Here is a 13,924-nt window from a genome sequence, read left to right on the forward strand (position 1 = left end):
TTAGCTTCTAAAATATCAAATACGTAAAAAATGGCAAAAGAACACAACAGTTCTTCACGCAGGAATAAACAATTTCCAAGTATTAGCAGCCTGGAAATTTGTGAAATAAAGGACCCACGCTTAACATTTTTTCCCAGTGCATTCAAGTATATCTACATTATGTATTTAATAGCACTGTTAGGTTATATTACTTATATTCTAGAACACACTGACAAATTGGGAAACAAAACTCACCAAGGCAATAGCTGGGTATGAGTGTGGGCAGCCATGCAACATTAGAAAAAGCTGAAATGTGGAGAGAATTGATCCGAGCAAGTTCAGAAACTCCACCAGAAAAGGACAACGGCCCAACAGGGTCAACTCTCCAAAGAATAAGCTCACTGTAAACCGCACTGGGATCCTGGGATGTTACATTTGCATTCCCTCTACTCTGAAGTCTTACTGGTGACTCCTGAGACTTTAAGGAATCATTTGCCTGTTTTACGTTCTCAACATCTGGTGAAATTAGAGCGTTGTGGTGTGAAGTTGTAAGCAGCAGTGGTAATACTGAGTGGCAAGCCAAGTCATTGAGATGAAAACGGTGACCACAGTATCGGGATTTATGTGAAATACTGAGTACAGTTGAAAAAGCAGATTCCTCAGCAAAACTCACTAGCCACTGGTTCAAAGAACCATCTGCATGTTTGGAAATCATCATAACATTAGGTGTGAAGATACTTAGTTTTAAACTGTTGGTTGATTTACTGTGTCCAGAAGAGATAAGCATAGATGAAGATCGTGTGAGGCCGGGAGGCTTTTGTTTGCCTTGTTGAATAGCTAAGTCAACATTTTTAGTACAAGCATACATCACTATACTTCTGCAAAGAGAGTTTGCATCACCCGTCGGAAATGCAACAGGAATTCTTGAGACAAATGACACCTGGAATTTTAAGGAAGGGAAAAAGAATAAGCATTAAAGTTATTTTCTCATCATACCTCTCACTGAACAGAAGCATGCATAATCCAGAAAAAATAAAGTACCTGCACCTGGCGAAACATGCCAGGCTGGTATTCATCTAGCCAGTCCACATGCCACACCAGCAGTGAGCCATCCACAGGATGTATACTGAATAGCATGTCAGCATTTTTACTCCATTCAGAAAGGCGTACTTCAATTTCATGATCAATAATAGCAGAAGATAATGGAACAAAGCCTGAATTTGGAGTAGTTTTCTCCTCACCCAGTTCCTTCTTCTCTTGATTTCCTTTCTGTTCATCTCCATTTTCATCAGCTTCTGAAATACATACACACACACAAATATACATATATAAATATTCAAAAGAAGTATAGCAAGCAGTGTTATTCATTCACATGACTGTTATTCAAGTGCATTGGAGCACTTTCAGGCCTTTTATAAGCCTCTCTCATAAGCATACATTTAAAATAATGAAAGTTGTAACCAGAAGGCCACTAGTGGACCTCAGTCAATGGCTAACAAAGCAAAATAGTTTGAATTGCACCTTAATTTGAAATACTTTTATTTTGCCCATTTTATATGAACTTTTGCATGCATAGGCAGAACTAAAGTAGGCAGCCCCAAACTGTATATATTTAGATTAATTTACTATATGTTATAAAATTAAGCTATGCAAATTAGGTGTACATTAATATTAAGAAAAGAAAGTTAATTCTAAGATTGCACCTGCTTTCTTAAAAATGTTAAGATAATATATTTTCATGCACAGGCCCTTTCAAGGTCAGCCTAAGTAACTAGTGCAGTTTTTGGCATAAGTCACTCACAATCTCTGGAACAACCATAAACAAATTCAGAATGTGTAGATGCAGATTTTTATGTCACTTAAATACTGGCAGTGTACAGGAAGGAAATGCAGAGCAATGGTACCGTAGTCTGTCCAAATCCTTGTATGTCAAGTTGCCCGCCTCTTAATTCACTGGAAGAGCATTACAGATTACTTAGCAAAATGAAAGCCATTTATCTATGATAAAACTTTCACCTTCTTCTGATCTGCCATCCATTTGATTAGATTCCTCAGTGTTAGTCTCGGGAGAATGATGTTCAAAACTCTTTTTAAGTTGCTGCAAAAACACTTCCATGGACAAGGTAAAATGAAGTTCTTTATTGTTCAGCCAGTGCACAACAAATGGTCCACTTTTTTCTTCACTGTCACCAAGACTCAGAGACGTGATAGAAGGGAGTAGAGGAATATCTACCAGAAAGAGATGTCAATGTTTTTGAAAACAAGCAGTGTGGTCAAAAAAAAAACCCAACAAACATTTAGTGAAAAACGCTATCATAAAGAAAATACACTAAGTGTATTCCCACTTGTCATCCCTTTCACCAACACCACCTACTTTCAGTTTTAAATTGCTTGACTGCTACCACAAGAGTTGTTCCACAGAGAAGCTCTACAGTATGCTTACAATAGGATTAAAATGGCCCTGCATCATTACATTTTTGTGATCCAACACTATCTGTACAGGTAAATTTACCTTGACTTTTGCTAATACAGCTCAATATGAACCAAATAATTTAAGCGTAATTTCCCAAAAATTAGTCTACAATGGAGTCTGCAGTAGGTCAACACTGTAATCAAGGACCACATCTGACAGGTCTTACACTAGCAAGAACTAGTATAGTGATTTGATGATGTCCTGTAACATCACCACATAAAGCTAGATTTCCTGATTCCTGTAGATTCCCTTAGTATTTTACATTGGCCTGTGGTACCACTTGATGACTACAGGGGGGATCTTATAAACTACTTTCCAATTCCTGAAGGGAACCTACAGGAAGGCTGGGGAAGGACTTTTCAGAAGTGTGCAGCAACAGGACAAGGAGAAATGGTTTTAAACTGAAGGAGAGTAGGTGTAGACTCGATTTTAGGAAGAAGTTCTTCGGTATGAGGGTAGCAAGACTCTGAATCAGATTGATAATAAATAGATGAACTCTAATTTATCACCTCCCACACCCAGAGAGGTTGTGGATGCCTCCGTCCTGGAGGTGTTCCAGGCCAAGTTGGATGAGGCCTTGAGCAACCTAGTTTAGTCAGGAGGCCTATAGCAGGGGGGTTTGATTATACCATCTCTAGGGTTCCTTCCAACCTAAGCCATTCTGTGAGTCAGGTCGCTATGAAAAACAAAGGAGTAATCATAAAGTAAGTGACAGATGCTGCAGAACAACATCATCTAAACTGTACGGCTGAAAAGCAGCTAGATGATTTATTGCTATTTCTTCAAATGAGCCATACAAAAACATGCTAAATGCTTAACCTGCATTTAAGTCCCACCACATACACTCTCATCTCCTTCTCCTCCCTATTTATCTAGCACTACTTAAATTCCACACCCTGGCCAAACAAATGAAGTACTTTTTACTTCAAGTCTGGCCTTTTTTTTTTTTTTTTTTTTTTTTTACCTCTGAAGTCAGTTACGGCTTTAAATTACTTACCCTGCAGTCCTGCCTAAGAAAATGGCAGCTGAGAGCACACAGAAGAAAGGATCATCAGAACTACCAGCAATTTTGTTGTGGGGAGGGGACACAGCAGGCGAAGGGGGCAAGAGGCCCATAAAGTATTTTAAAAAATACAGTCTCTCTTCCTAAAAAGGCCAATTAATGTCATTCTCAAAATATTAAAATGCTTTCAGCAAAAACAGAATTTAGAGGGAAAAATTTTGTTGATCCCCCTTTGCAAGATGAAGGTATAGTAAACATGATTAAGAAGGTAAAGTACAAAGATAACTTTTCAATTAGAATATAAATCTGTGTACTTTGAGTATTCATCAGAAGACAGGTACAGAAATCACTTATTTTCCCATCGTCCTACCTCAAAACTACCAACTTCTAAGTGACACTCTAGCTCTGGACAAAATCCTTAATGAATTTCCATTTGCTTCATAAATCACATTCATTCTTTTGAGAAAACTTCTAAAGGTCTTTAGATTCAGTAACTTTTTCTGGGTTTGCCAAGAGATAAACTTGTCCTAACAATCACTGCTTATTCCTTTCACTCAGCTTGACCCAGGCTGATCACCAGTTTAACACTGTACCATAAAAGAAGGTCTCAAGGATTTTGCTGTTGTAAGAAAACAAGTTTCAAAATTAACAACAGAACACAAATATAATAAAAAAGAAAAAGACATTTTTTTCTCAGCTGTGACAGCATTATTCTTCTTCAAAAAATTAATGTAAAATTAAGCTGCTCTGTCCTTAATTTTTATGAAGTACCCTGAACGCAGATTTTCAAGTGAGATATCATAAACCAACTTGGTCTAAATTAAATGAAAGAAAATGTAATTAATTTCTCAGATTAAATTTAATTTCAAAAGGGCAAAATAAAAGGACTACTTAAGAGAGTCTGGTTAGACTGAGGTACTTAAGGTCTTGACTGTAAGGGAGAACAGCTATTTCTTCAAATTAAGATTTAAGATCTAAGTGATCCTGAACAGAGGTTCTGCATTAAAGAACGACCTGGTATCTACTGAGTTAAAGACCAAGTCATCCAAAAGACAGTATCAAGATAGATAATATTAATACAGATGACACACAAACAATACAAGATTTAAAAGGCCAATGACAAGTGTGAGACGCTTAGGAAAATCTTTTACTGTTCTTTTCCAAAATTATTTTTATTTCCATTCAGCGAGTTTGCCTTTGGGCACATGTATATTGCAAAGACTACTAAAAGTGAAATTGAAGCTTAGTTAGGTATTATGTATAAACAAACAGAAAAAAGTGCACTAGGAGCAGATATAAGAAGAGGCAAAGGATTACGTGCTAGCCAGAAGAAAAGGCTAGCTAACTAACACATCTCCTTTTCAGCACAGTCACAAAGACAGGAATACTAGCAAATGAGTCTACTTTCCTTCATGCCTATCAACCTGTTGCTGGGGTGCAAGAGAATATAGAAGTTTATAGAACACAAGATGAAGGCATGTTCTGTTTGTTTCAGAGACAAAACAGAAGTACAGGGATGTGTGTTTACTTCAGACACCTAAGTGTCAGGTATTCATTTTTAAGAGGCTTGGAAATCTTTGATTTAGCAGTGTCCTTCTGGTACCATACACAATTCCTGGTAAATTTGTAACTCCAGTTATGAATACTTAGCCTTCTCCATCCCAGACCATTGTGAATCTCAGTTAAAAGATGACGAAACCCAGAAAACAGCATTACTGTAGAGGAAATTCATTCAAATAATTTCATTACTGTAGAAGGTTCTTTCATGCACTGAATAAAACAAACATGCTTGTAATTTTGCATGATCATGTAAATCACGCAAAAGTTACCACTGGACTTGATCTTTTCCAATCAAAACAATTCCATGAAGTACTGTTTTAAGCCAGTTGAGCTTACACAGACCACACTGACTGAACACAAACTGTAACTGACCTGGTAGTAAGGATTTAGGGCACTTCTTACCTGTGGCTGGATTGATACTAGCAGCAATATGAAAGTGACAAAGTGCATTTGCATGAGGAGGGATGCTCCTGTGAACTTCATGTGGATCTTGCTGATGTGGAGCATATCCAGTATGTGCTACAACAGCACCTGACCTTCTCCTTCCTCGTCGAAAGTGCCTCAGATTTAACTGCATGAAAAATAAGGTGTCATTTTAATTCCTTTCAAAAATAAAAAGCAGATTTCCTCTAAAATTTCTAGATACTAGTGAAATTTTTCAAGTTAAAAGCTACTTTAAAACACCAGTGCAACTTCTTGCAAATCCTACTGTTCAGGATCTGTCTGCAATGTAGGGATACCTATGCCTTCAGGTGAATTTATGAAGGGTCATACAGTACCTTGACATAGTAACTGCTTCATATTTCAGTGTGCAGACAAGTTCATACAGTTTTGACACTTAAACAGAAAATACTACCGTGTTTCATGAACTTCTGCAATGCTTATTCAAGACTTCGAACAAAGAAAGGAGCAAATATGAACTTTCTCATTTCAGAGACTGAAATGAGATCAGGTTTTTGGATCTGACTAGACCAGTAGTTCCACTCACATCATAAGGGCCCAATGAGTTTTAAATTTCTCCTCCCTTTACACAAATACATACTTGCAAAAGGAAAAATAATATTCAATTTTTAAGACTATGCCAGTATTAAAAATTCTCACTCCACATACCACACAGTTCAAGCCCGTTGTGCTGCAGTTATCTATGTAGGCACCGAAAGGTACCTGAAGGTAAATTATTTCTTTTAAGGATGGCACTACATTCTTGACATTCTGTTCAGCTTGCTGTCTTTTGCATCTTACCACAGCAGGCTCATGTAAAATAGTCAGCTCTCAATTTTTACATAACTGTTACTTCCGATCTTAACGTTGCCTCTTGTTTTCAACAGTACCACAGAACTGTCTCCAACTTCCTTTGCTCTTTGAACATTATTTCTTCACTTTTTTGTGTCTTCCAACCTGTCATGTTTCTCATCTATGCCACATACACTAAGAAAGCACCATCAGCACAGTAAATACATCACTCCATTAAGACAGAAGCACAATGCCCAACACTCCACATGCAGCTTTGTAGACCAGTAAAGTTTTGCCTTCCCCCTGCTCCCCACTGGTTAGAAAACTATCTGGTAAGGATCATTTGCCTTAGAGATACAGTTTACAGGCAGTCTCCTCTACACAGAGGGTGAAGACTGTATTTCTTCCCTCCATATTATCATTGTTTTTCCAGTTGCAGAAGCCAGAGAACGTCCCACAACTTCAGAGGTAACAACTGAGCCCCCACCATAAATACTAAGGCAGCATCATTAGTGGGTTTCACAAAACCTATATAGACTATGTGCTCCACACTGTTCCTAGGCCTTTGAATTAGATTCTGCAAAGCTATTTGCTTCAGTCACCAAAGCAAAAGAGGCAGTAGCAACATAAGAACAGTGTCTTCAAATGTGAAAGCTCAGTAGGATGGCTGTCAGCTTAACCTTCCTAAGGAAGACCTCAAGTAAATTCACTCATTTGTAACATCTTACACACATCTGTGGTATAAGTGACTACAGCTTATGGAATGTGTCTTTTTACAATCCTGCCAAAAATTACCTGAGTATGTACGTGTTTATTCTCATTGTTCAATGTCACTTCTTACCTCTAAAGCATTTTGCACTTTTTCCTTACTTGAAGTATTTCTCTTGAAGTTATTCGTGAAGTTCACCGATTCATTCCAATTGTTGCATGCGCCACCATACAACAGACTGTCATTGGGTAACAGTGTCTCTGCCCAGAGACGACAGACATTATCCTTACAGCAAGTCAGGAGCACATTGCAGACAGCACCACTAATGAAAGAAAATTTAAGGTATGAAGAAGCTGCTTACTACTGCATCACATCAAAAGAAAGCAAGTTTTCCACTATCAGTTTTCAGAATTGCACCAAGTAACTTAAAGATACTAAAAAAGAAAACCTCAACAATATATTCTTAGGAAAACAAAGTATATACAAATGGCTTCCATATTTGTTGAAGTATCTGAATAGAAATTACCTCAAATGTCATTACACGCCTGTGCAACATTGTGTGCAACATCATGGATTTCAATTTACACAATCAGTAATAGCTAAAACAGCAAAATTAATGTTTTTCTTTTTTAAGTCCTTCACATAATAGGCCAATCATATTCTGGATACCTTGTTCTCAGTTCCCCAGATCTTACTGCTATACAGCACTTTCAGAATTATATATCGAAAACGGAGAAACCAAGGTAACACCAGGAATAGAACAGCCAATCTAAAACTACACACTTTTCATAATTACTATTTTTCCAAATGCAATTTGCGCTATATAGACATATTTTTAAAAATCCAATTAACCTAAACTAGGCATTGAGGAAAACTATGCAGATGATCAGGTTCCAGTTCATGTAAGTTCACAATTTAATTTTAGCTAAGACTCAAAAGTTATATGGATCATCTGACTGGAATGTCCAGCAGCAAACTCCTTTAGGTATCACATAGTAGGTGGCTTTTCAAAAAGAGTTAAGTACTACAATAATGGCTTTATGAAGAGTCTTCTACTTAAAGGCTGGTATAAAACACAGCATAAACTTTCTCAAATAAAGAAAGGTATGAAGAAATCAAATGGCTACTATTTGGAATAATACGGTAAAAAGATGGTTGCAGTACACAGAATTACTAATATTCAGTTTAAGATCATATTTACTGGTGAAATGATGACAGATCATTTAGGAATCATCAAAACACAAAACAGTCAAATCCAAAACATCAATTCTAAATATAATTCAAACGCAATTTCCAAATAACATTTCTGACAGAGGTCTGGTTTTGTACTAGATATAAAAAGACACAGAAATACTTGAATGTTTGAGAAAAATTACATGAAGTGACAGGAGGTTTGAATGGCTCTCATTGCATTACGTCTGAAGTCCAGATGAAATGCATGAATGGTCATTTGAGACAGTACCATCAAAAAAGATACAAAGACGCAATTTTGCAAGAGCTGATTTTATATTTGGTCCAATATCTAAGTCAGTCCGTGGAACTCCCTTTCTGTCTTTCCAGTTCTTTCTCAGGTAAAAGGATGCAGATGGTTAGTATCTTCTCAAGATCTTCAGTGTGAAAGAATTATACAAACACACACAAACAATACAGAAGGTGTACAATCTATTATTAACTGAAGTGAATTGTACAACATGTGTGCCTGTTGACTGTACAGCTGGGAAAGTCTACAGTTTGGGGGGTGGGGCAATTTACAAACCCCAGGCTATTAGAGCTACTGACCGTGGCATGAATTTACTGGTCTTCCTCCATGAAAATGCATTTACTGATCGAGGATGAGCCAAATAAACAAATGAAAACTCAACCTCTTTTGCTTGTTTTTCGGGACTTGCACCAGGTGGGGTTATGGCCGATCGCCAGCTGTCTGTATTGTACCATACTTTCACAAGACAATCATCCTGGAGAAAGAAAAAAAAGACAGTAAATAAGAGTACCGTGCATTTAGAAGAGCGTGACCAGCAGGCCAAAGGAGGTTCTCCACCCTCTCTACTGTGCCCAAGTGAGGCCACATCTGGAGTACTGTGTCCAGTTTTGGGCTCCCCAGTTCAAGAGAGACAAGAACTACTGGAGAAAGTCCAACAGAGGGCTACAAAGACGATTAGAGACTGGAACATCTCTTTTACAAAAGGCTGAGAGACCTGGGGCTGTTCAGCTTGGAGAAGACTGAGAGGGCATCTCATCAAAGCTTATAAATACTGAAAGGGTGGGTGTCAAGAGGATGGAACCAGACTCTTTTCAGTGGTGTCCAGTGACAGAATGAGGGGCAGTGGGCACAAACTGGATGACAAGTAGTTTCCCCTAAACATAAGGAAAAACTTCTTTACTGTGAGGGTGACAGAGCCTTGGAACAGATTGCCCACAGAGGCTGTGGAGTCTCCTTCCCTGGAGACTTTCAAAACCTACCTGGATGCCACATTGTGCACCCTGCTCCAGGTGAACCTGATTTGGCAGGGGGGTTGGAAGGGACTTCTGGAGATCTAGTCCAACCCCATTCTGTGATTCTAGGCATATGCTGCACTTCCAGTACTTGTGTACATCTCCTGAGTTTTCATTTCTCTTTTAAGTAAACACTTTTCTGATGAGAGGAAGTCCGTTCAGTAAATAAAACCCCAAAACTTGATCATAAAGAAAACACAGTAGCAGAACTTCCTTTTAATCTCTCTTGCCATTATTAGGATTTGATTCTGCTCATTCTGACTAGCTGCCAGTTTTTAACTACAAAAACTCAAACTGTACTGGCTTGAGTTGGTGTTCAAATGTTAATGCAACTTATTACACTTTGACAGAAAGTCACCAAAACCTACACACAAATGTAAGTCTTGGGAATTAAAAAAAGGTCAAAGATAACATCTCAAAAATCAAGCTCAGTACTGCTCAGCCTGCTTTTCTTACATACACATATGCATAAATTGAGGAAGTCATGTTCCTACTGTCCTTGTCCTTATTCCTTTAAGGAATGGATAAATTAATGTGGATCTAGATACTAATGGTACTGAAATATTGCATAACCTTGATATGCTTAACATGACTATTTGGAGGGAAGTGGAGGTTGTTTTGCTGACTAGCACCTTATCTCATAAAAAAAATTAAAGAACGAAGACATAGAAACAAAGATCTATTTTAAAGATTCTGCAGATAGGTAATTAACTTGGTCATTTCTTGAAAAAAATTCCATTCGTTTTCCTATTTAGTAACTTTTCCTACTTATTCAGGAAATGGTTTGCATGAGTTCATAATGTAAGATAACATAACAGGACAGAAGACATTCCGGTCTAAAACTGCAAGGATATTACCCCTATGGAAGCTATTTGCAGATCAATTTATTTTTCCACAATTCAATCATATTATAACATTAGAATCCATTAATATTTATTTTAAAAGTCAAGTTTTAATTCCCACCCATAAGAAAAAAGTGAAATACTATTGCCAACAATGCCAAAACACTTAAAACCTCTGCTCCAACAATTTTGTAAGTAACAGTTATCTCACACTTGACTGAAGTAACTCTCCTTTCAGCCAGTAAGTGGCTAAAGACATCAACAAACATATAGCAAGTAATATGACATCCCAAATAAGCAAATGAGGAATCGAGTGTGAGAAGTTGTTGCTTTTTTATTAATACAAGGTATAGTTTATCTTCAAGAAAGGCTAGTATTTCACTTCATGTGCTGGAAACTAGTGAATTGAAATACAGTTTACATTGAAAAAGAAATCTAGATTATTTTACAAATTTGCTGCATCTTTGTCTCTTCCTTAAAGATATCAAATGTCTTAAGTGTCAGTCTTCTCAGCAAGCTTAATAATAATCTGAAATGCCAAGTTTTAGATGAAAAACCAAACATCTACAACTAAGCAAAACTCGTGTTACTCATATGTTCTTGATGCATACCACCAAATCACAAAAATGCACATGAAAATCTTTTAAACCTTTTATAAACAAGACTTGTTTGCAGACTGAACCATCCTTGAATCTTTGTGCTTCAAGCATGTAAGAGACTACAATGCAAAAAGCACAGCTAAGTTCCACAGGCTGCTGCTAAATCACACTGTCCTAACCAATTCTTACGTGTACATACTATCTTTCATTCAAGCTTCTGAAACAGACTAGACCAAACTGCCCAACTGTCTTTCATTCTTAAGTCTGAAACTCACCTTGCAGGTTAATACTGCTCTGGGTTTTGTGACACTTAAACCACGTTTTCACTCATCTCAGCAAATACATTGTCTCAGTTAACCTTACATACTAACACTTTGTTTCCTTTTTAATAAATCTGCAGTCTTTGCTGGGTTCTTTATTTCATATCATGAGCTTGATGCCTACCTGCATCTGTTAATCTGTGTTAAAACTTCCTACGCTGTTAAATTTTCTTTTTTAAAAAATAGCAATCTGAAGAGAATCCCCCCCCCCAAAAAAAAAATCTACTTTGATAATTCCACAAATTCTCACAACGTGGGCCTGGACACTCCTGCCAGAATTTTCTGACCAATATCAGTGTGACTCTCTTCTTAACAAAGACAACAGTACTACTTGCAGAAAACAATAATTCATTTCACATCCCTTAGCAAGTAATATAAATGCTCATATGTATTTGTCTCACTTTTTCACTGAATCCCCTATGTTATCTTGATTTTTTTCTGCTTTTGACAGGGTAGGCTATTATTCTCTTACAAAACCTAAACAAGTTTTGTAATATAAATAAAAGATTTGTTTGTTAGTGTTTCAGGAAGTGAAAAGATATGATGGTGACATTTTAATTATTTTGCCAGGGGGTTTTAATGCTTTTGCTGATACATCACTCAACACTGAGCACACAACTCTGTAGCAAATCTTACAGATTAGTTCTGTAACATTGACATGAACTATTTGTGAATATCCTGAGGAGGGGAATGAGAATTCTATTCCATCCATGCAGAAAGGCATACAGGTACATTTACAGAAGAAGGTATCAAAACATTGTCATGATAACAGTGACATACTGAATTTATTTCCTCTGTGGAAGGATACCCAGAAGTGAGCTCATCCACCCATCTCCCCCATTCCCTGAAACTCTCCTCTTTCTGATGTCTTATAATCTGGTACAGACTTAAAAATAGGTATTTTAAAATAGTAAGCATTGAATATTTGTTGGGGTTGTCCATCCCTCCCTGCACCCCAACCTACCTTTCTCCAAAATTATTATTTACTAAAATGTAAAAATGCATCAAGGGATTACTGGAACTACTATGCAAAAAACATAAAAAGGGAATGTTTCACTGGAAAGGGTTGTGGGAGGTGGTGTTTAATATGTGTTTTTGTTTTGTTTGCTTTCTGAATTATTACAAGACAATTAAAGAAATGCTCACCTTTCCAGCAGTAGCAAAAAACTCCCCATCTGGTGAGAATTTCATTAAACACACTTGAGAAGCAGTTCTATTAAATAAAGACAAATAAAAATAGAAAATAAGCTTTAAGAACTTTTTCAGAACTCTAACTTTTTTTCACCTTGAATTCATGATAGATCTAATTCTTATATGCAAGTGTCCATTGTGTTGTCTGAAACCATTTAGGCTTTATTCAAAGTCCAGAAGAACGAGGAGGTAAAGCTGTGTGCAACACATGATTGTGGTTGCACAGAAAAAACACAAAACAGAACTGTAACTGAGGCTGCTACAATAGCCAATATTCAAAAATATCATAAGAGAAAAACAGCCACTAACAGATTAAACTGTATACGCATACACTCTAGCTCTACCTCACAAATCATTTGGATTTCAATTTGATTTCTGATGTCCCATGTTATCTTCCAACTTATCTGAAAGACACCTCCTTCTCATACTTCCTACAGTTGTAAATAAAGAAAAAAAAAAAAGGTGTAAAAAGACTTATGTAGCTAAGAAGTATCTGAAAGCAGTTTTTACATTAACAGCCACGCTGCTAAAAGATGCCACATCAAAATAATCTAAACTTAAGTATGTGGTTCATTTTTTGCTGTATTTCACTTTCACTGGAAATACTAATAGATGAGCTTCTTGTACAGGCTTTGAAGCACTGAGCTGTGGCCTGAGTGGCAGGGTTATTTATGGCAACAAGAACATACAAAAATTTAACTGTGCAGCACAAGTACAGTGTACATTTTCATACTGAATTTATTAGACACGTAGAACAAGTTCAAAGGCCTAACTTTCAGGAAGGATTAAGCAGGTCAACAAAAGCGCTTTGTGTTTGCAGCAACAAGCTGTGCAAATAAAGTCAACTTCCACCTAGGCTTAAGCAGCATTCTCCTAGCAGGGCCAATATGAACTCATTTCAGAATGCCTCATTCCCACCTTAAAAATTATTCTGGCGTAGGGCAGTACTGCAAAATAATTATCCTGAAAATTTCTCCTTAGGAAACACCCATTCTAAATCTGAGTGAAGTATAAATGCCAGAAGAGGTACAGGCATAAAAGGTGAACCAATAAGGCAAGTTCTATTGACCTTTTCCAGGACCCACTAGTTACAAGTACACAGCACTCAGCTCTCTCTTCTCCACAAACGGGTGCAGAAGAGGGAAGCAGGTGGAGAGCTATGAAGACTTCTGTGAGGTTTACGATACAAATGCAAAATGTATTCTCCAAGAGACAGAGGAAAAGCAGTATCTGTGTGGTTTTGACTACTATTACCACAACCTCAGATTCTAAAACCATACCCATGGCATTCTATTTACTGGCTGATTCCTCCTATTAGGCTGAGAGATGAGAGTCCAAAGGTGTCTCAGTAAGTTGAGTTAGTCTTTGACTTTTTTTAATTTAGAAATTCATCATACTCAAGGAAAAAATTTCAGTTTTCATTTGAATAATCTTGGAATTTTAAACATATCCTTGATAAAAGTCTGAGAGATAAAGACAAAGAGAAAACTCAAGAATTTTTCCCCCCCCCCCCCCCCACATC

At 37.2% G+C, this 13,924-nt stretch overlaps 1 protein-coding gene across 1 annotated transcript in view; it reads right to left on the minus strand.

The window, feature by feature from the left end:
- DMXL1 (Dmx-like 1) overlaps positions 1–13,924 on the minus strand; it is a 44,046-nt gene that overhangs the window by 28,543 nt on the left and 1,579 nt on the right. Inside the window, exons 3-9 of the mRNA XM_008947891.1 lie at positions 12,358–12,424; positions 8,737–8,912; positions 7,090–7,279; positions 5,418–5,586; positions 1,996–2,208; positions 1,021–1,274; positions 235–919 (exon numbers count right to left, since the gene is read on the minus strand). Coding sequence (XP_008946139.1) covers positions 235–919; positions 1,021–1,274; positions 1,996–2,208; positions 5,418–5,586; positions 7,090–7,279; positions 8,737–8,912; positions 12,358–12,402 — 1,732 coding nt within the window. The 5' untranslated portion in view covers positions 12,403–12,424. The remainder of the gene's footprint in view (positions 1–234; positions 920–1,020; positions 1,275–1,995; positions 2,209–5,417; positions 5,587–7,089; positions 7,280–8,736; positions 8,913–12,357; positions 12,425–13,924) is intronic.

This window comes from Merops nubicus, unplaced genomic scaffold (assembly GCF_000691845.1).
Source record: "Merops nubicus isolate BGI_N331 unplaced genomic scaffold, ASM69184v1 scaffold38209, whole genome shotgun sequence".
In the NCBI taxonomy this organism is placed as follows: Eukaryota; Metazoa; Chordata; class Aves; order Coraciiformes; family Meropidae; genus Merops; species Merops nubicus.